Below are 23,325 nucleotides of genomic sequence, written 5' to 3'. Positions count from 1 at the left end.
ATGATCTCTCTGGAAAGTAATTTTCTCTGAAAAACAAATGAATTCAATTTAGTTTTAATGAAATTAATGTCAATTTTATTTTAAAATAGGCTAGTAATTAACTCAATACTCAGTAAAGGAGGTTTTTGTAAGTCTTAAATAGCCACAAGAAATTGGGATTCCATCAGTTGGGGAATAGCTGAATAAGTTATGGTATATGAATGTTATGGAATATTATTGTTCTATAAGAAACAATCAGCAGGATGATTTCATAGAGGTCTGGAGAGATTACATGAACTGATGCTAAATAAAGTGAGTAGAACCAAGAGAATGTTGTACACAACAACAACATTAAGTGATAATTAATAAAGATAGACTTGACTCTTTTCAACAATGAGATGATTCAGGCCAATTCCAATAGACTTGTGATGAAGAGAGCCATCTGCATCCAGAGAAATTACTATGGGGACTGAATGTGGATGACAACATAGTATTTTAACTTTTGTTGTTGTTGTTGTTGTTATTTGTTTGGTTGCTTTTTTTCTTACTTATTTTTCCTTTTTGATCTTATTCTTTTTTATATCTTTTTGATAAATGTAGAAATATGTATAAAAATTGCACATGCTTAACCTATTTTAGATTACTTGTAGTCTAAGGGAGAGGGTAGGAGGAAGAGAGGGAGAAAAATTTGGAATGCAAAATTTTGCAAGGATGAATATTGAAAACTATCTTTGCATGTATTTTGGAAAATAGTTATTATAAAAAATAAATAGCCTCAAGAAAAGGCAATAAAGAAATAAAACTATCATTCTTTGTAGATGTTATAATATAATACTTAGAAAAGAAATATGAGAAAATCAACTAAAAACCTCTGGAAATTATTAACAACTTTAGCAAAGTTGCAGGATCCAAAATAAAGCCACATAAACCATTAGCATTTCTATATATTACCAATAAAGTCTACAATATAGCAAAAGATAAAACAAAAAATTCCATTTAAAATAATTGTAAACAATATAAAACATTTAGAAGTCTACCTGCCAAGACAAACTGAGAAATTACATGAACACAGCTATAACATATTTTTTCACAACAAGGAAGTCAGAACTAAACAATTAGGAAAATATTAATAAAAATATTACTATTTACTATTAGTTGGGCAGGCCAAGCCAATTCTATCTAAACCAATCTATTCAGTATCATATCAAACTATCAAAATTTATTTTACAGATTTAGAAAAAATAATAATTCATTTGGAAGAACAAAAACTCAAGGATATCAGGGGAATCAATGAAAATAACAAGCTTTAGCAAGTAGATTTAGCCATACAAGATCTCAATCTATATTATAAAGCAGTCATTATCAAAACAATATGGTACTGGCTAATTATTTGATAAAAAAAACTGTGGGAAAACTGGTAAAACAGCATGATAGAAATTAGCTATAGGCCAAGATCTCACACCATATACCAAGATAAGGTCAGAATGGATATATTATTTACACATAAAGGTTGATACCATAAGCAAATTAAGAGAACAGAGTTTATCTGTCAAATTTATGGATAAGGGAAGAATTTAAGACCAAAGGAGACATAGCATTATAAAATCTAAATTCAGAATTCTGATTATATAAAATTTAAAAGGTTTTGCACAAATAAAACCAATGGAACTAAAATTATAAGAAAAGCAGAAAACTGAGGGGAAAATTTCACAAGGATCTCTAATAAAGGTTTCATTTCTCAAATATTAAACTGAATCAAATTTATAAAAATAGAAGTCATCCTCCAATTAATAAATGGTCAAATGATAGAACATGTAATTTTCAAAGAAATCAAAGCTATCTATAGTGATATGAAAAAATGCTCCAAATCACTATTAATCAGAAAAATGAAAATTAAGACAACCCTAAAGTATCACTTCACATCTATCAGAATGGCTAATGTGGCAAAAAAAAAAAAAAAAAAAAAAAAAACCCTGGATATCGGATGGGATGTGGGGACAATGGATACTAATTCAATGTTGCTAGCATTAAGAGCTGATTTAACCATTATGGAGAGCAATTTGAAATTATGCCCAAAAGATCATAAAATGCCACTGCTAGATCTGTATCCCAAAGACATCTAAAAAAGGGGAAAGGACCTATTTTTTTTTTTACAAAAATATGTATAGCAGCTAGAATTGGAAATCAAAGGGATGTTCATCAATTGGGCACAAGTTACGGTATAAGATTGTAATGGAATTTTATTGTACTAGAAGAAATGACAAACAGGATGATTTCAGAAAAACATAGAAAGAATTACATGAACTGATACATGGAGAAATGAACAGAATCAGGAGAATGTTGTTCATATTAACAGCAATATAGTTTGATGAAAGACTAGGAATGACTTAATTATTCTCAGCAATACAACAATGAAAAATAATTCTAAATGACTAATGATGAAGCATACTATCTGCCTCCAGAGAAAGAACTAATATTGATTGAGTACAGATTGAAACATGTTTTTTTTTTACTTTCTTTCATTTTCTTCTGGTATTTGTTTTTGTACAAAAATGACTAATATGGAAGTGTTTTACTTAATTGCACTATACTTGCTTACCATATCAGGGAAGGGCAAAGGGAGGGAGAGACAGAATTTGGAACTCAAAACTTTAAATTAAAATGTACAGATTTTTTTGAAAAGAAAATAAAAGCCGCAAAACTCTTGCATTTGTTTTTTCTTTCCAATATTCAGGATGCAGAAAAAGAAAAAAACTGTATATGTAAGGATGTCATTGATTTCTAATCCCAGATTTTCGTTTCCAACATATAGCATAATCAAGATCAAATTTCAATGTATTTTTGATGGTTCCATTATATAATACTTTTGACTTAAGTTAATGTTGGCTTCATGCCCCAAAGAAGAACTTATTGTATATAAACAAAACTATACTACTGTGGAAGTAGTGAAATACATATTGATAAAGTTAGAGGAAGGAATATTGTTTGATTCCAACATCTGACGCTTATGACCGTGATCAAGTCATTTAACACTAGGAACCTCAGTTTCCTCAACTGTTCAAGATCTTTGCTATGAATATGCATTCTATAGTCCATAAGAGAATATATGAAGGGAGGACCAAGGTTTTATAAATGATGAAGGATAGTGATTCCCGGTATTTGATTAGTAATGAAATTATTAATTATGCCACTTTATTGATATTTGCTTTATTTTACAACTTTGCCTCAGCTCCTCTTAGTGTTTACATGAATAAACACACACACACACACACATATATATCTATATATAGATATATATGTGTGTGTGTATGAATGTGTATGTTACAATCCCTATTAATTCTAGTGTCTTCTTTGTGTTAATTTCTTTCTCTACTTGTCCATTATACAGCTTGCTTTGAATATATTTCTTTGCATATTGTTTTCCTCATTAAATGTTAAGCTCCTTGAAGGTAATTAGTGCCTTTTGTCTCTGTTTGTATGTTCAGAAATTAGCACATTGCTTAGCATATAGTGTTTTAAAATTTACTTATTACTAAAAAATTGAACATATTTTAAAAATTACTTATTACTAAAAAATTGAATATATTCCATGTAGAGGGCCAGAACTCTGGAGAAGTATACTTGAAACAAGATGTTAATTCAGTGGAATTGATGAAATAATGGTACTCTAGTTCACATATATATTTAGTACTTAGTATGGTGATATAATAGTTCTCTAGTTCACATATATTCAGTATGCTGTAATAATTACAATAAGTTATATAAAGGCTGAGAAGGACTAGAAATGAGACATTATATTTTTGTCCATCCTCCTGGTGGCTCTCCTGCCTTTATCACTTCTCCATCTAGTCCAAAGCCTGTCCCAAAGGACCTCCAAGAAAGCTAGCCTGAACATTACAATACCAGATACTAGTATCTGATATTTAAATGTCAAAGTGCCTAATTTAAGGTTTCTAATTTAATAAATGCATACACATACACGTACAAAATATATAGATATATCATAACAACACTTGAGGTCATTGGAGAACACTTTGCATAGTACACCCAAGTGATCTTGAGAATGACTCATAAAAGTATCTGAAAACATTTTTAATTTCTGGAACCTTTTATTTTTTACCTTGTACATATTCTGCATTACTACTTGGGTACATATTGCATTTCCTTTTCTCCTATGTTTGCTTCTTGGAGGAAGGACTACTTATTTTTTTATCATTATATTTCTCCAGGCCCAGTATTTGATCAGTGTTGGTTGAACTGAACTGAACTAAATTAAATTATTTGACCACACCTTTAAATAAAGTAATCTCTTATCACCAGAATTTTTTCCAGTTAATTTTTTCCCTGCAATTTTGTGAGCTCTTTGGCCTTTTCCAGCTGTTAACTTATAAAGCTATCATAAAGATGTCTTTAAAATGATGCACAGGGGCAGCTAAGATTCCTTCTAGCTCAAAGTCTGAAAGCTTATAAATAATGTAATGTTGTTTAAAGTAAGATATAATAGATTTATATCTAGCTTAAGAATCTGTTGAGGGTGAAGGAAGAGGAATGCCTGAAGAAAATGTTCTCAGAAGGAAACCTCTAGGGGAACATAGCTTATACTTATCTACCAGATGAGAATTACCATGGATCCAAAAACAGCAATTAAAATGGCACTTTTGTAGCATAGCACTATAGAGAGAGAGGAAAGCTAGATGATATAGTGGATAGACTAACAGGCCCAAAGTTAGGAAAACTCATCTTCTTGAGTTCAAATCTGGGGTCAGACCCTTATTAGCTGTGTGACCTTGGTTAAGTCCACTTAAACCTGCTTGCTTCAATTTCTTCATCTGCAAAATGAACTAGAGAAAGAAATGGCAAACTACTTTAATATTTCTGTCAAGAAAACCTCAAATAGTGTCACAAAGAGACAGATATAACTAAAATAACCAAAAAACAAGAGTAAAGAATACTGACTTGGGGATCAGAGAACCTGAGTGAAATGTGAGCCCTAATAATTACTTTCTGCATTTACTCCATCAAGTTACTGCCTCTTCTTCTTATAGTGGATTAAGGGAATAGATGGTCTCAGAGATCACTTTCAGATTTCAATCTATGAGCTTGTCTGTGAGAACAATGAATTTCAGCCTTTTTTAATACCAGAGAAACTGGGAAATGGGTAAAGGGAATGCTTAGCTTCCAATTGTTATCTGAGATAGAGATAAGTATTATTTCTCTTATCTTATACTCTCCTTAAAAAATTGTAGTCCTTCTGAAGTCTCCAAGACAAGACCAGGCTTGGATTTTGAATGGGGGAAGGGAGAGTTTTTTTTGTTTGTTTGTTTGTTTTTTTGTTTTTTTTTAATGGACTATATTCACCTGAAATTCATTGCTCAATAACATATTTCCATCTTATAGCTTCCTTCATTATAAAAAGTAAATATGTAAACTTTGGTTAAAGGGCCCCTTTATGAAGTGAAGGGATTACTTAACAAACATTGAAAAGACAAGAGAAGACAATGAAATTATTTCCCAGTTTTTGGATGGAGCTGTCTGAATTGGTAAAGAGTGATTCATAAGACATTTAGTATTCTACCAATAATGACAGATATTTAAATCCCTTCCAATTCTCAAATTCATTTTTAAAAAAAGATATGTGACAGATTTTTTTTAAAAAATGAAACACTAATATTTATAACTCCTGACTCTGAAAATTGATCTTCAGCTTTGAAAGTGTTCCTGTTGAATTAGCCATTTCAAGCATAAATTTATTTCAGAACTTCACTAAATACTAATGTACTCTGCCTCCCCCTAGTGTTTCTTCATGTCTATACAATAATATATTAAAATGAAGTCTACTCCAAAATATTTTCCCCTCCTAAAAACTTGCTGAGCTAGCAAAGGAAAAACCATATTAAGAAGTGTCTGTTACCTACTTATTTTTTAAAAGGCAGAAAACATTACTTAGCAGGTGAAGATACTTTAAGCCAGGGACAGACAAACTTCTTTATCCCAGAATCCTAGTAATAATGCTAAGCAATGTTATTGGATGTCATTGGCAAATCTAAGAAAGAAAGAGGAAAGGTGATAGAGGGAGAGAGACAGGGAAAGATAGGCACATGAAAGGAAGAGAGGGAGGAAGGGAAGGAGGGAGGAAGGGAAGGAGGGAGGAAGGGAAGAGAAAAGGCAGAATTAGGTAGAACTAAACTTCCAGAAGCCTAGATATATATCTCTGATCAGAGTTTGGAAATTCAAAAGCAGAGAAAAAAATTGGTGACAATCATCATAACTGATTCATCCAAGTATTCTTCAGAACTAAAAAATTTCATCCAGATAATAATATTTATATAGGAATCAAAGGTTTTTTTTTTACATAGTAAATATCATTTAACTTTTCAATCACTAAAAAAATGCAAGGTAGATGAGTAACAACTCTATGAAGTATGCATTGATAAACAGATGTAGAGAAGTATATTATAAATCCATTCCTTAAGGCAATACATGTTTTGGTTTAAAAAAAAAACATGGGAAATTCTTTAGATTCATAGGAATTAATTTTTTTACATGAGAAAATCTATATATTTCAAAGTTCTCATTTAGTGAAACAAGGAAAATGCATATATACATATATATATATATATGTACATATATATATACACACACATACATATAGATACAGAAAGGAGTACACGTTTCTTTATATTTACACAGATGTATAAACTAAGACCTCCTACAAATGCTTTATAAAATCCTGTAAGTTCCAATTGGAAAGATAACCAATCTTTTCCTTATATTATTTAATAAGGAATAAAGATGAACTAATATATTTAAAGTGTCACCACTGATTCAATGAGTATATCACTAAATCTAAGTAATTATTTTTACATTTGCATGGGAGAGGTTCAGGGTAGCTGAGTGGTACAGTAGATAGAGCATCAGACCTGGAGTTGGGAAGAACTGAGTTTAAATCAGGGAGTGGAGGATAGAAGGACCTGGCATACTATGGTACATAGTGTAATGAAAAATTGGACACAAATGAATGACTGAACAACAGCGAGGATAAGCTATGATCTTGTTATTTTTTGTACTGTGGGTGACTTGGTGACTCTCCCATCAATGGGATGAAAATCCCACACAGCAAAAATAGAGGCGATGCGTTTCTATTTGTAGAAATTCATAAGGATCTTTACCATTCCCCCGATCAATTTCACTGACAGATTTCTGAATCTGGAACATATTGATCATGGTAGACTTCCATAATGTTCTTGACATTCAGATAATACATTGAGCAGAAAACCCAAAGCACAAGAACAGACTAAATTAAAGTAGATTACACAAGCCTACAGGACCACCAACAAAAAAGAATGCTGTCACTCTTTGACATCCATAGTCATTAACTCATTTAAGGCTTTGGCTTGGGTATAAACTTTGCAAATAAACTTATCAGATTGATTTTGATAGTGTTGTCATGCGTTTGGCACCAGTGCAATGCTGAATGAGAACTTTTATTTATGCTCTACACTAAACCTTATCAATGCAGTAAAATGTTTTAATGCTACACATACCATTACAAGCAGCAAGTTTACAGAGTCTCACTGAGAGGGGTTTTTCGCCATTACATTGGTCTCCAGTCTTGCAGATGACTTGTCTCGTCTCTATTCCCTCACCACAAGTTACTGAACACTGAAAAAAAACAAAGGAAAGGGTCATAGATAATTCTGCAAAAATAGGCTGTCCTAACTCCTAATGTACATGTGCACACATAGATACACAGACACACAGACACACACACACACACACACACACACACACAAAGACACACGCACACAAAGTTAAAGACAATTCTTCAAGCCCTATCCAAACATTCCAATTTCAGCTTAAATAGCTAGAGGCAAAATCTCAGAATAAAACTCAGAAAAATACTTCAGAGAACCTTTAAGATTACATATGTTATCCCATTTGATTCTTATAATAATTCTGTGAGATGGATGCTCTATATTACTAAAATCCCCCATTTTACATATGAAAGAAGGCTTGTATGGACCCTTCTATTGGACAAATTGAACATATTAACCTTTGTTTAAAGACAGTAAGTTTTAGAGAAAACATTCAAATCTACATCTCACATGACTCCAAACTCAGAAGGGACTCAAATATGCTCACATAAATAAAGGCAAAACTAAGTGACTATAGGAAGTTAGAAATTAAAACTTTTTTCTATATCAAGATACTTGGTGATTCAGGAGATAAGAGTACTGGGTTTGAAGTGAAGAAAACTTTAATTCAAATGCAGTGGTAAACACTTACTGTATGATCCTAGGCAAACTATTTAACCTCTTTACCACAATTTCCATTTAACAGTTAAAGAAACTGAGACAATGGAAAGAATTACATGAACTGATGCTGAGTGAAGTGAGCAGAACCAAGAGAACATTGTACACAGCAACGAGATTTTGTGATGATCAACTGTGATGGCCCTGACTCTTTTCAACAATGGGCTGATTCTAGGAAATTTCAATGAACTTGTGATGGAAAGTGCTATCTGTATCCAGAGAGACATCTGGAGACTAAATATGGATTGAGGCATAGTATTTTCAACTTTTTGTTTGTTTGTTTCCTTCTTTCTCATGTTTTTTCCCTTTTGTTCTACTTTTTCTTACACAATATGAAGTATGGACGCATGTTTAAAAGAACTGAATATATTTAACCTATATCAGATTATTTGCTGTGTTGGGGGAAGGGAAAGGAAGGGAGGGAGGAAAAATTGGAACAAAAATTCTTATAAAAATATATGTTTACATGTATTTAAAAAATAAAATGTTATTGAAAATTTAAAAAAGAAAAGAAACTGAGGTAAACAGAAGTTAAGTGACTGATTTGCCTACATTCTCACCATTATGCTACTCAGCCATCTCAAGGTAGCTTTATTTTAGGGAAGCTTTATTAGAAAACATTTCCCAGTATTCAGACTAATTTTACCATTTTGCAACTTCTATCCATTTGCTCCAGATTTAGAGGCAAAACAGAAAAAGTATTATTTCTCTTAAAATGAATTTCATTATCATATTTTCTAGCAGTAAATAAACAAACAACCCACAGCAACAATAAAGAACAAACAAAATAAACTTCAAAAATTAGAAAACAGCTACTATGTCCCTCTGAGTCCTTTTTCATAATCCTGGTCACCAATGCCATTCTTTAAATGTTTCGATAACAAAACATAGAAATTGTGGATGACGTCTGAAGGCAGAATAAAATGGGTTTCTCACTTCCCTCTTCCTGCAAGCTCTTCATCTCAATGCACTCTGACATTACATTAGCTTTTTGCTTGCCACATGGAGTTTGAAGTTCATTAAAACTTTTGGTTCAATTTTTTTTTGGTGGGGAGGATAGAAGAGTGAAAAAATATTTTATTGATATCTCTTTCTTTACATCAGTCATTTCTTCTCCTCCAGATAAAGGACGAAGAATACCAATTAAACAAAAAAACTGATAATAGAGGCAGCATCTGACAATGTAGGCCCTTATTCTCCAAAACTTTTATGAGTTTCAATTTCCTTTTAAGTAATTTTGTAATTTAAAGTGTTGAGGTCATTTTTAAAAATATATTTTTCTTGGTTCTATTTATCTTACTCTGATTTTGTTCATACAAACCTTAATTCTTCTCTAAATTCTTCATATTTGTAACTTCTTACTGTACAATAACATTCGACTATATATAACAAGTTATTTTTCAATTGGCATCAATTAATTTCCAGTTCTTTGCTAACACAAAGAGAGATTCTGTGAATATTTTAGTACATATTAGATCTCTGTTTCTATCTCTGACTTCCTGGAGACATATGCCCTGTAGAGGGATTGCTGGGTCAAAAGGTATGGATAGTTTAATCTCTTCTTGGATGATTCTAAATAGACATGAAGGGCAATGGAATCACCCCATAGCTTCACTCAAAGTGGCCTGATCTGCCTGGAACATAGACTAGTCCCATTTTTGGGTAGGAAGTCATCTTTGTTAATTTTCATGATGTAAGGTAAGATTTAAGTGTTGTTTTAATTTGTATTTCTCTGAACATATGCCTATGCTTTTATTTAATCATTTCTAGGTTACAATTCTTTTGAAAATTATTTATTCATATCCTTTTATTATTAAAGAAAGGTTCCTATTACAGTATCTATTTGTATAAATATCCAATGTATTTTGCTTATCAGATTTTTTATTCATGATAGTTGAAGCAGATATTATCTATACTTTATAGTTTCTTTTTTACTTCTATTTTCATTGATCTTATTTTTGCAATAGTGTTTTAATTTTAAGTAATTATAATTATCTCATTTATCTGCTATTATCTCCTTTATGCCTTGTTTAGTTCAGAATTATTTCCACATAATACCTGAAAAGTCCTGGATATTTGTATTTTCTAAAATTTTAATAATCTTTTATAGGTAGGTCTTGTAGCAATTTTGAGCTTAAGTACAGGCTTGTGTATGAGACATTGCTCTAAACCTAATTTGTGTCAAACTTTCAATTTTTCCCAGCAGTTACTAGCAAAAAGGATGCTCTTCCATTGTAATTTCTGCTTTTGAGTTTATAAAACACTGCAATACTTTTTTACATTGCTTTAACTTCTTGGTTTATTCCAATGATGCAATGATGTGTGGTTTGTGTACTAAGAGTTAGTCATTTTGATGACTCCTGTTTCATAATACATAGGCTTTAAGGTCTGTTAATATGATGCTCCTTGTATTCATTATTTTTCTCGTCTTCTTTGAGATTTCACGTCTTTTGTTCTTCCAGATGAATTTCATTATTATTTTGTCTAGTACTAATAAAAAGTATACCCTCAGTAATGTGATTTATACAGCACTAAATATATGAAAACACAGGCAAAATTATTATTTTGAAAGATTGTATACAAATCACTAAAATATTCGTTTCTTTTGACCCAGAGATTTCACAACTAGGGATTTATATCAAGGAGGTAACATGGTTGAGTGCCTAGAACACTGGAGCTAGAGTTAGGAAAATCTGGGTTATCTGAAATTTGAGTGGCACACATTCTTCATCCACTTGGCTTTGAGTTACTTCTGTTTTCTATTTTCTTTGAGTTATTTCTGTTTTTTAGAAGGCACTGGAAAATTCTGGGGGAATATCACCATTTATTAAAAAAATCATTCATCCAGACTGTGTTGTGTGTATTTTTTATCTCAGTGATAAATACCTCTGTCTAAAATATTTCTCCCTATTTATGCCTGAGCTGATGTTTATTATCAGAAAGTCACTAATAAGATTATTTTGTTTTCTAAGGAATCTTGAGTAATTTGGAACTATTGTTGATACTATAAGGTGGTGTTCTGTTCTCCCAAATCAAAACCTTTTTCCATAATAAAAAAATACTTAATCAAAATGAGATTTTATATTCCTTAATTCTTTCAGATAATTGAGAAATTATAAAGATGTTTGTTAAATATTACTTACAAAAGCCTTCTCATTGCTTACTAGCTAACTCTCAGAATGATTTTGTATTGATGGAAACAGAAGCATATAATTTGTTGTTACTTATTCATTTTCTCCTTTCTCTTTTGGGGAGATTAAAGTTTAATATTTTTTCACTTGTCTTTTATATGTTTTCCTTTAGAAATCTTGTTTTAGGACCACTATTGTGCCACTTCTACACTAATCTTTAATATTCTTCTTTCAGAGTTGGTCAAATGCAGCAGGAAATTTAGTTTAAAACACATAGAACTCAAAACTGATCTTTGTATTCTCTCTACTAATTACCACTGATACTGCAATATAGTATATAAAGAATATGTTTAACATTTATGATTTTGTCCATTTCTGTGTGATCCAAAACATAATTTAATTTTGCAAAAGTACTATGTAATTTTGAGAAACATATGTATCCATTAAATTTCTGTTCAGGAGATGTCATTTCTTTCAGCTTTAAATTCATTCACAGTTTTTTAAATTCTATATTTTCTATTTCAATTTTTTCCTGTTAGAATTGTCCAGCTCTGAAAAAGGAAAGTTAAGGAATTTTTTTGTCTGCTTGGTTATTATTACTGTCTATGTCTTTCTACTATTCTATTAGCTTTTCCTTTGTGAATCTGGATATTATGCCAGTTATTGTAAATATCTAGTGTTAATATTGGTTCACTATTTATGGTTTTTTAAGTATAATATAGTTTCCTAATTTCTCTCTCTTGATAGTATAACTTTCTGGGTTTTTCCTTTTCTGAGGGCATGATTGTAACTCCTTTGTTTTTTACTTCATCTGAAGATGCACAATATATTTTGTTCTAGACTAATTTTCATTACATATTTTGATTATTTCAGATCTTTCTTTTATGCAACAGATTTTTGGCTTTTATTTATAACTGGAACATTAGTCATAGTCCAACAACATTTCTAAAGAATCCATAAGCCCTTTAATCAATTACTAATGGGTTCACTTTGCTTAATATTGAAATATTTGCTGATGGTACCTTTTTATTGGTTTTATTCATTTTTCCCTCATGTTTCTAGTATCTTTTGTTGTTTAATCTGCTTGTTCAACTATTCTCTTCAATTATTTAGTGTTTCAGTCTTTTACTTGTATTCATCAATCCTCTCTTTTAGAACTGTACTCCTCTTACTGAGGATTTGTTATTCATCATTCCCTATTCTAAGGAATATCCAGAATATAAGATAATTCCTAATTATGTTGCCACTCTTCTCTCTCTTACATCCAAAACATCCAGTTGGACAGTACAATTTTCAGTACATTTAATTCTTCCTTGTCCTTACTCTTCTCTTTCACCTGGTTGTACAGAATCATCATTTGTCACCCTTTAGAAGGGGACATAAAGTGAAAGACATTTGGAAAAAGTCACTGAAGGCATAGGAATCTCTGTAGCTTATGGGTAAGAGGTGGATCCCAGCCAAGTTTCAAGCTGCGTTTCTTTAAAGACTGAGGCAGCTAGCTTCCAATACCTGCATTGTTTTTCAGCCATCTTGATTCTTCTTTCCTTTTATTTCCCTGACTAGAGAGTTGGCACCTGCCATTTATTTCTTATTGATAAGAGGAACTAAGGGATGTCTGGACAGAGTTATTGAGGCATCAGCATTCTGTTGCCCTGGTCTGTTGCCTAGCATAAGCCTTTGACTTAACTTATACTTCTACAAATAAATGGAAGGTGGTAGTTGTAGTTGTGGAGAATGATTACTCTAAGTATTACATGTCTCTGGCACTATTTCATAATATTTTTATCTTCCTCAGAACTATTTGTTTTTATCAGGAGGATATAGTTATTAAAAATTCCTTAGATTATAAGTTCTTTGAGAGAAGGAACTCTCTCTCTCTCTCTCTCTCTCTCTCTCTCTCTCTCTCTCTCTCTCTCTCTCTCTCTCTCTATATATATATATATATATATATATATATACATATTTTCCTTTTGGTTTAGTGGTTAGTGCACTGGGTTAAAAATCAGGAAGACTCATTTTCATGAGCTCATGATCCAGTTTCAGATACTTACTAGCTGTGTGACCCTGGATAAATCACTTAATCCTATCTGTGCCAGTTTCTCATTTATAAAATGAGCCAGAGAAGGAAATGCCAAATGACTCTAGTATTTCTGCCAAGAAAACCCAAAATGGGTCACAAAAAGTTAAGATATGATTGAAACACCTGAATAATAATGATAAATAATCCTAGCACTTAACACAGTGAGTAGTAGAAAGTAGATATTAATAAATGATAGCTAAATAAAAAAAAATCTACATCTGATGTCTTTCTTTGGAGGTTGAAGGGTTGAAAAAAAGGTTTACTTAGACTAATTCATCCACCTTTCTCCTCTCAGATATTTTGTATGTGTTCCTACAAACTTAAAAGAAATCGTTTCATCATCATCATCATCATCATCATCTTCATCTTCATCATCATTTTTTTTATTTTACTTCTGCATTTTTGGCATACAATTTTATTGTTCTTTTTAGTCTATTGTTATGGAGAGTGACACTATTTATTGTTAGAAACTTTCTACTTGCCAGTTAAATTTAATAATTTCCTTTTAAAGAGCTCTAATTGCTTTGATGTTTTCACCTAATTCTTTGATTCCTCTTTTGAATGATTCCACTAGTTCTTAGAGTTGCTACTCTTTTATTTCAGGACTCACAAAACTAATTGAAATTCATTAATCTTCCTGAGATGATGTTGATTCAATTCCTTCGTTGAGAAATGTTGAACAATTGTGATATGGACTATTGTGATATGGACTCTGGCTCTTTGTATTTATATCACTGAAGAATTTTCTGATGAATTTGGTGGGGTCTTTAACTGTATTATGTGAGATGGTGTGATGTGGTGTGGTGGGTGTAGTGTGGTGAGAGCTGTCTACAGGATACAATTTACTTCACAATCTCCCCAGAATTCTCTCACTCCTAAAGAAAAATATCCCCCCCAAAATTATCTGACTATATTTCCCTATTTTGTACTTATGGAATAAATTAGGATAGAAAGGAATGGATGGATGAAAAGATGTTGCTGAAGTGAAATCAATCACATTTGATAAGTGATTAGATTAGAAATATGAGGAAAAAGGAAAAACCCTAAGGTTGCAAACATGGGAGTCTGAGTGAATGATATAAGACACAAAGAATAAAAGAAATAGGAAATAGCTTAGGAGTCAAATTTCTACTTTAGGGAGAGACAAAATAAGTTTAATTTTAAACAAGCTGATTTTGACATTTAGAATGATATTCAGGTAGAGATGTAATGGATGGATATTAATCCCTTCCCATAACTGCCTCCTTGAATCTAAAAGAAAACACACACATATACCAGCAAATGCTACCTGTCTTGTCAATTGGTTGTAAGCTCTTTGAAAACAGGAATTGTGGCTTTAGCTTTATACACACATGGATGCCTCCTCATTCTATATTACCAATCACCATTATGTATTACCAATTATGTTATCATTATATTTAAGGGAGGAAACAAAAATAAATAAATAAAAATACTATAAACCCATATACCCACCTCATTCCAAGGCCCTGTTTTCCATTGAGAAGGACATGGCAATCTGTTGCATGGTCTGCGGGTCTCAGGACGCTCTCCCACACAGTACTTGCTGTGCACAGAGCGGTTAGTTCCATCCTGGAGAGGCTGAAGGCATCGTACTGTACGGAGCTGGTACCCAGAACTACCACAAGTTTTGGTACAATATTCCCATTCATCAGCCACCCAGCTACAGAAAGGAAGAAACGACATACAGTTCGAGTGATGTAGAGGGAAAATACCTATCAGCAATGTTCAAGTCAAAGCAGAGACATGCTGGCCCTTTACCAGAAGTCACCTAGCCTGGGACCCAGAAGCAGTCCTCATTTTGTTCAGGGACCTTTGACTTTCTCGATGTGGGCCCCCCTCCCTAAAACAGGCTGCATCCTTTCCATGTCTTCCAAGAGAACTTGTGAATTTTCATGACTGAAAAAATCATTCCCTTTCTGGTGATAAGAATCTTCATTTATCTACCAATCATCTCTGCATCTTTTCACTAGAATGATTTTGCTCCTCATATTGACTCCACAAAGTTCCCTAAGCTTCCTTTAAGAGTCAAATCAAATCCATTCTTCTGTAGGGGGTCTTTGATTTCCCCCTAATTGTTTGGCCTATTGTGTGTGTATATATGTATGTGTATGTATATGTATATGTGTGTGTGTATATATATATATATATGTATATACATATACATACCTATATATAATATATATAAACACATATCCACATATATATGTATACATATATAGCTTATAGGTAGGTGCCTGGTTATCGTGCCTCTCTCCACTAGAATGTGATTTGCTTTCAATCATCATTTATTAAACACCTATTTGCCAGGCACTGAGCTAAGAGCAGCGAAAGTCAGTCCCTGCCCTCAAGAAACCTACAGTCTGTGAGGAAGATAACATGAAAACATCAGTATGCAAAGCAATATAGTAAAATATAAATAGAAAGTAATTAACAGAGGGAAGGCGGAATTACAGGGGACTGGGAAAGGCTTTCTATTGAAAGCAGAATTTTAATTGACACAAAAGATAATAGGAACACTAGTAGGAGGGGAGAAAGTTCTAGGTATGGAGAACAGCTAGAGAGAATGCCTAGTGGCAAAAAATGGAGTGCCTTGTTTGTGTAACATCCTGGAGACCAGTGCAACTAGATTAAAATAGTGTCAGATAGTGAGGAATAAAAAAGATTGGAAAAGTAAGAGGCTAGGTTACAAAGGGTTTTAGATATCCATCAGAACATTTTGTGTTTGTTTCTGGAGGCAAAAGGAAACCACTAGAGTTTATTGATTAGGGTTAATTAACGTTAACCTGCATTTTAGCAAAATCACTTTAATGGCTGAATGGAGGATGGACTAGAGTAGCAAGAGACAAGAAGCAGGCAGATGCATCAGCAGTCTATTTCAATAGACCGGTAGTGAGGTGATGAATCCCTCCCTTCCCTAGAATGATAATAGTGTCAGAGGAGAGAAAGGTCCAGATCCAAGAGGTGTTGCAAAGATGAAATCCATGTGCATTGGCAACAGATGGGATGTGGTTCATCAGAGATGGTGAGGAGTCCAGGATGATATCCTGAGGGATTGAAGGGGGGTGGTCTCTTGAGAAATAGAGGAGGTGGGGAGGAGACAGTTTAGGAGGAAAGAATATGGGGTCCGTTTTGGATAGAGTTTAAGATATCTACTGGATGTCAGTAAGAGATGTCTGAAAGGCAGTCAGTGATGGCAAGTCTGGAGATCAGTAGTGAGATAGCTCCTACAGGTTAGGAATTGTTTTGCATTTCTTTGTATTTAATAATCTCTGGCACAAAGTAAGCATTCAATAAATGTTGATTACATGACTGATGGACTGACATGTAAATCCATTGCTGAGTCTTACTTTTCTTGCTTATTAGAACCAGAGCTTGCAGTACATTGGTGTAGCCTTCAAGAGCCTAGGACTGAGGATGGAGCCAAGTTGGCAGAATGAGATGGCAATCCTTCCAAATTCCCCCCCCCAGATAACTTTAAAATAATGTACCAAATATATTTCTAAGCAAGAGGTCAGAGTGAGATATTTTCCCCCTAATGCAGTTTAGGAGGCCAGCAGAAGTCAGTCACAAGGAAGAGGGGCTAGCCTGGATCACACAAGGTGGATATAGAAACTGTGAATCTTGGAGGCAGCCATAAAATCAGCAGTTGCAGCAACCCTTGGGAGCTCTCAGCACAGAGAGGGTAAGAAGATTAGAAAACTGGCCAGAAAGAAATTATAGAAGACTACTTTCTGGCACCAAGTGCAAAATCTGAAATTATCTGGCAACTCTCTTGTCCATTTATAGTTGTGGGCCATAGTTCCAAGGTACAGAGGAGTGCTGGAGGTCAGTCACAACCGAGAAAGTGTCCTTCATAGTTTCAGGGTAAAAGGAGTCTAGCTCTTTTGGTTCCACCATATCAGGGGCTCCTCCTGGGTAAAAACCAAAGTACAGACCAGGAGAGCAAGGCTCATACCTCTCCTGGGATCACACTACCTTGAAAGCTTGAAAACTTGAAGACTCCCTGAACTAGCCCTGAAAACAGAAGCATAAAAAAGCCTGAAGCTTGTGCAGTACCTGCAGGTAAGGAGAACCCAATTTTAACACAAAGTTCAAAAAAATGAGCAAACAACAAAAAAAGAATTTGGTCACAAATATCCATTACAGTGACAGAGAAGAACAAGATGCAAATACAGAAGAAGACAACAATGTGAAAACAGCTACAACCAAAACTCCCCCAAATGCTAATTGAACCTTCACCTAAAAGCATTCCTGGGAGAATTTAAAAATTTTTAAATTGGCAGAGTAAAAGTTGGGAAAATATGTGAAAATGATGCAAAAAATAATATTTAAAAAAATTAACAACTTGGGTAAAAAAGCACAAAAATAATAATGAAAGTTAATACCTTTTAAACAGAATTGGCTTAATAGTTGGAAAAAAGATAAACATTCACTGAAGAAAAGGAAGAAATGGCAGAATAGATTAAATAGAAAACATAAGAAATGAATTACATTAAGAAAGTCACAGAAAGGAGAGAATAATTCCATTTGGTTTGGGGCGTCACAGGGCAGAAAGGGCATTAATAAGCTGACAAGTTTCCAGAGTAGGCAAACAAAATGATAAATAAACTTGAGTACATAAATTAAAATCTGTTGAAGTAACTGTGGATGGTTAGTAGAGAAGAGAGCAATCTTATGAGGTATCATAATAATTGTCTCCAAGGACTAGAAGGGATTAGGTTTGGTGCTTTGTCCTAATTTGGGGAAACTAGAGCAGTGGATGGAAATAGCCAGGAGGAAAATTTAGATGATATCTGGAAAAATCTTCTATTACAATTGTCCAAAAAAGGAAACGGTTACTCATGAAGGTGAGAGGTAGCCTCTTGTCAGAGATTTTAAAAAATAGACTGGGTGGCTGAGTATGTTGTAGTTGAGACACTCTTTTGGTTATGAATTGGGTAAGATTTGAGTGAGAGATTGAGTTCAGGGAGCAGTTAGTAGTCTATTTGGCAGGAACATGGAGTATGAAATTGGATTTTAATTTAGAGGCAATGGTGGGGCATGGAAAGTCCCTGAGGAAGATAGTAATGCCTTGGGAAGATGATTTTTCTAGAAAATAGAGAATGAGTTAGAGAGGCAAGACCCTGAATCAGAGAAATCAATTAGGAAATTGTGAATGTAATCCAAATGACAGAGGCAATGAGAGTATGAACTATGTTGGTGACTAAGTGAGTAGACAGATGGGACAGATGGGAAAAATATCATGGAGTACAATAAATACATCTTGAAAACTCACTGGATCAGGAGATCATTATATACTTCAACAACAATACTTACTATATGATGATCAAATCTGATGGACGTGGCCCTCTTCAACAATGAGATGAACCAAATCAGTCCCAATAGAGCAGTAATGAACTGAACCAGCTACACCCAGCGAAAGAGCTCTGGGAGATGACTATGAACCACTACATAGAATTCCCAGTCCCTCTATTTTTGTCCACCTACATTTTTTATTTCCATCACAGGCTAATTGTACACTATTTCAAAGTCCGATTCTTTTTGTACAACAAAAACAACTGTATGGATATGTATACATATATTGTATTTAACTTACACTTTAACATATTTAACATGTATTGATCTACCTGCCATCTAGGGGAGGGGGTGGGGGGAAGGAGGGGAAAAGTTGGAACAAAAAGTTTTGCAATTGTCAATGCTGGAAAATTACCCATGCATATATCTTGTAAATAAATTAAAAAAAAAACTATAATCAAAAAAGAAAACTCATTGGATCTGAGGTATGAGGAAGAGCGAAGAAAAAAGAATTGATTCAAGGTTATATTTTAAATGACTGAAGGTTATATTAGTGATCTCAACATGAATGAGAGTTTGGGTAATTGTCAAGTTTATTGGGAATGATGAGTTTTATTAAGGTATCCTGACATTGTATGTCTAGAGAACTCAGGAGAGATATCTATTCAGCAGGCAGTACTGTGATCAGTAATAATGATTAATGATTACAGTGCCTCTAAAATAAATCTAGCTTCAAATTTACTACTCCAGACAAATTAGACTGGTAGCTGCTGCCTGAATACCATCTCTATCATCTGTGTATTTGCACAAACAATCCCTATTACCTAAAATGAAGCCTTGCCTCATCCTTGCCTTTTAGAATGATCATCTTCTTTCCCAGAGTGTTGCACACAGTTAATTGTTACTAAGTGTTTATTAAATAAGAACTAAATTATACAGACACAGTCTATTCTATCTTTGTGAGCATGTAAATTAGGATGGGACAAAGAAATGAGAATCTGACACCATTAGGCTCTCTTCATGTTGCATCCATAGTTAAATGTGTATCTGCAGACATTTACTGAAATGGTGAGGTTCACTGGACTGGTTCTATAGTAAGAGGAGCTAGGTTCAAGTTCTACCTCTGATGCTTATTCTATGCAACCTAAAGCAAATCACTTCCCTCAGCTTTTCATCTGTAAAGGAAGGGATTGGGTACTAGATGACCTTCCAGATCTATAGGCAGGTGCTATGATTCTGCTTTTCATTTTTATCTGCAGTAGAGAGGGAATATCAAGTAATATTTTAAACAATCATACTTACAGGGGATTTGTGCACTCCTGAAGATTGCACATCCTACGAATGGGTTTGGGCTTTTTACTGGCTTCACAGAAGCTGCGATGTACCATTTTATTATCACTCTTCCTGCGGCACCCATATTTGGTATACTGAGAACCTGGGAAAAGTTTGAAGAGGTTACTTTGGACCCAATGGAAAAGTTTATCCAGGTGATATAAAAAAAACTAGCTTTAAACAATAGTTCATCAAAAGCATGCCAACTATAAAAAGAGATTTTTTTGAAGTACATCACTAAAACTAAAATGGCAAAGTATTTAGAGTCTAGAGATGAATAAAAATTATTCTCTTCTTATTGTTGTATATTATTATGAGAGAAATGTGATCTACTTACCACCACCACAGGGTTCCGAGCATTGGGACCAGCTCTTCAAAGCCCACTCAAAAGTATCTAATTCTTCTTGAATTACATTATTGCTGTTAATGGTGGGCACTGAGTCTTCATGAATGATATACTTGTATGTTAAACTGGAACGTGTATCATTCTCTTGAGGAATAATCTATTAAATATATAATATAGCTCTATAAGTTCAGCTAATGGAGTTCAGAAACTCTTAAATAAAATGTTCTATATTGCTTCAGGAATTGCCTCCTTTTTGTTCAAGGAGCCGGTAAAAATTAGCAGCTTAATCAGGTGTATTGGTTACATGTTAAGAGCCCCATGCTATGTTTTTAAAAGTAAGGGTGGAAAAATCTATTTTTAAAATGTTAAGGGAAATTATTCCTATTATAAAAGGTCCTTTCATTTTATGAGTTACCTAAGGTTTATTTTAAAGTGATTTGTACTTGGGTTTTGGAAGCATTTAAAAAAAAAACATATATATATATCTAACTATTATAATCACACATCTAGTATATAAGTGAATTACAGAAGGATCTAATATTTTAAAATAAATTTTAAATAGGTACCTTGCTTTCAGGAAATTGGGACCAAGTAGAAAATCTGGGAATCCACTGATGAGAATGTTCTGATTAGTAGAACTTTAACTTATACGTATCCCAGAGTCTTGGAATGGAGAGACATTTCAGATGCTTTCCACTCTAACCTTAACTTGAATTAAGAGTTCCTGCTGTATCACATCTGACAAATAGTTATCCACGGTTTCCTGGAAGACTCTTCTTTCTATGTAGGAGATTCCCCTTTCTCCTGATGAGGCCCATTGTGCCTTTAGACAGTTCAAATTGTTTAGAAATTCTCCCTAATACCAGACCCACACAGAACATAGATTCTCTGTAATCTCTATCCAGTATTCCCAAACCTGCCTTCTGTGATGGAATAGAATAATTGTAATCTCATACCTCCTAAGATTTCTTTTTTTTTTTTTATTTTATATATATATATATATATATATATATATATATATTTTATAATATTATCCCTTGTATTCATTTTTCCAAATTACCCCCCCTCCCTCTATTCCCTCCCCCCGACGACAGGCAATACCATACATTTTACATATGTTACAATATAGTCTAGGTACAATACATGTGTGCGAATATCATTTTCTTGTTGCACAATAAACATTAGAATCCGAAGGTACATGCAACCTGGGCAGACAGATATTAGTGCTAACAATTTTCATTCCCCTCCCAGTGTTTCTTCTCTGGGTGCAGCTACCCCTGTCCATCATTGATCAACTGGAAGTGAGTTGGATCTTCTTTATGTTGAAGATTTCCACTTCCATCAGAATACATCCTCATACAGTATTGTTGTTGAAGTGTACAGTGATCTTCTGGTTCTGCTCATTTCACTCAGCATCAGTTGATTTAAGTCTCTCCAGGCCTCTCTATATTCCTCCTGCTGGTCATTTCTTACCGAGCAATAATATTCCATAACCTTCATATACCACAATTTACCCAACCATTCTCCAACCGATGGACATCCATTCATCTTCCAGTTTCTAGCTACAACAAAAAGAGCTGCCACAAACATTTTGGCACATATATGTCTCTTTCCGCTCTTTAGTATTTCTTTGGGATATAATCCCAGTAGTAGCGCTGCTGGGTCAAAGGGTATGCACAGTTTGATAACTTTTTGGGCATAATTCCAGATTGCTCTCCAGAATGGCTGGATTCTTTCACAACTCCACCAGCAATGTATTAGTGTCCCAATTTCCCCACATCCCCTCCAACATTTGTCATTATTTGTTCCTGTCATCTTAGCCAATCTGACAGGTGTGTAGTGGTATCTCAGAGTGGTCTTAATTTGCATTTCTCTGATCAGTAGTGATTTGGAACACTCTTTCATGTGAGTGGATATAGTTTCAATTTCTTCCTCTGAGAATTGTCTGTTCATATCCTTTGACCATTTATCAATTGGAGAATGGTTTGGTTTCTTATAAATTATGGTCAGTTCTCTATATATTTTGGAAATGAGACCTTTGTCAGAACCTTTGTTTTTAAAAATATTTTCCCAATTTGTTACTTCCCTTCTAATCTTGTTTGCATTAGTATTATTTGTACAGAAACTTTTTAGTTTGATGTAATCAAAATCTTCTATTTTGTGATCAATAATGATCTCTAGTTCTCCTCTGGTCATAAATTCCTTCCTCCTCCACAAGTCTGAGAGGTAGATTATCCTCTGTTCCTCTAATCTATTTATTATCTCCCTCTTTATGCCTAAATCATGGACCCATTTTGATCTTATCTTGGTATATGGTGTTAAGTGTGGATCCATATCTAATTTCTGCCATACTAATTTCCAGTTTTCCCAACAGTTTTTTCCGAATAATGAATTTTTATCCCTAATGTTGGAATCTTTGGGTTTGTCAAAGATTAGATTGCTATAGATGTACCCTTTTTTGTCCTTTATATCTAATCTGTTCCACTGATCTACCGGTCTATTTCGTAGCCAATACCAAATGGTTTTGGTGACTGCTGCTATATAATATAGCTTTAGATCAGGTACACTTAGACCACCTTCCTCTGAGTTTTTTTTCATTAGTTCCCTTGCAATTCTTGACCTTTTATTCTTCCATATGAATTTTGTTGTTATTTTTTCTAGGTCATTAAAATAGTTTCTTGGGAGTCTGATTGGTATAGCACTAAATAAATAGATTAGTTTGGGGAGTATTGTCATCTTTATTATATTCGCTCGGCCTATCCAAGAGCACTGAATGTCTTTCCAATTATTTAAATCTGATTTTATTTTTGTGGCAAGTGTTTTGTAATT

The 23,325-nt window shown here is 33.6% G+C and overlaps 1 protein-coding gene across 2 annotated transcripts in view; it reads right to left on the bottom strand.

Moving 5' to 3' along the window:
• Positions 1-23,325, bottom strand: part of ADAMTS3 (ADAM metallopeptidase with thrombospondin type 1 motif 3) — a 281,852-nt gene that overhangs the window by 3,710 nt on the left and 254,817 nt on the right. For both annotated transcript variants that reach the window (XM_074275098.1, XM_074275097.1), the window contains exons 18-21: positions 20,488-20,653; positions 20,121-20,253; positions 14,976-15,183; positions 7,524-7,641 (exon numbers count right to left, since the gene is read on the bottom strand). In XM_074275098.1, coding sequence (XP_074131199.1) covers positions 7,524-7,641; positions 14,976-15,183; positions 20,121-20,253; positions 20,488-20,653 — 625 coding nt within the window. The remainder of the gene's footprint in view (positions 1-7,523; positions 7,642-14,975; positions 15,184-20,120; positions 20,254-20,487; positions 20,654-23,325) is intronic.

The sequence above is a fragment of the Sminthopsis crassicaudata genome, chromosome 6, assembly GCF_048593235.1.
Source record: "Sminthopsis crassicaudata isolate SCR6 chromosome 6, ASM4859323v1, whole genome shotgun sequence".
Taxonomy (NCBI): Eukaryota; Metazoa; Chordata; class Mammalia; order Dasyuromorphia; family Dasyuridae; genus Sminthopsis; species Sminthopsis crassicaudata.
Note: the sequence above shows the minus strand (reverse complement) of the source record. Positions and strands in the feature narration are given on the sequence as shown.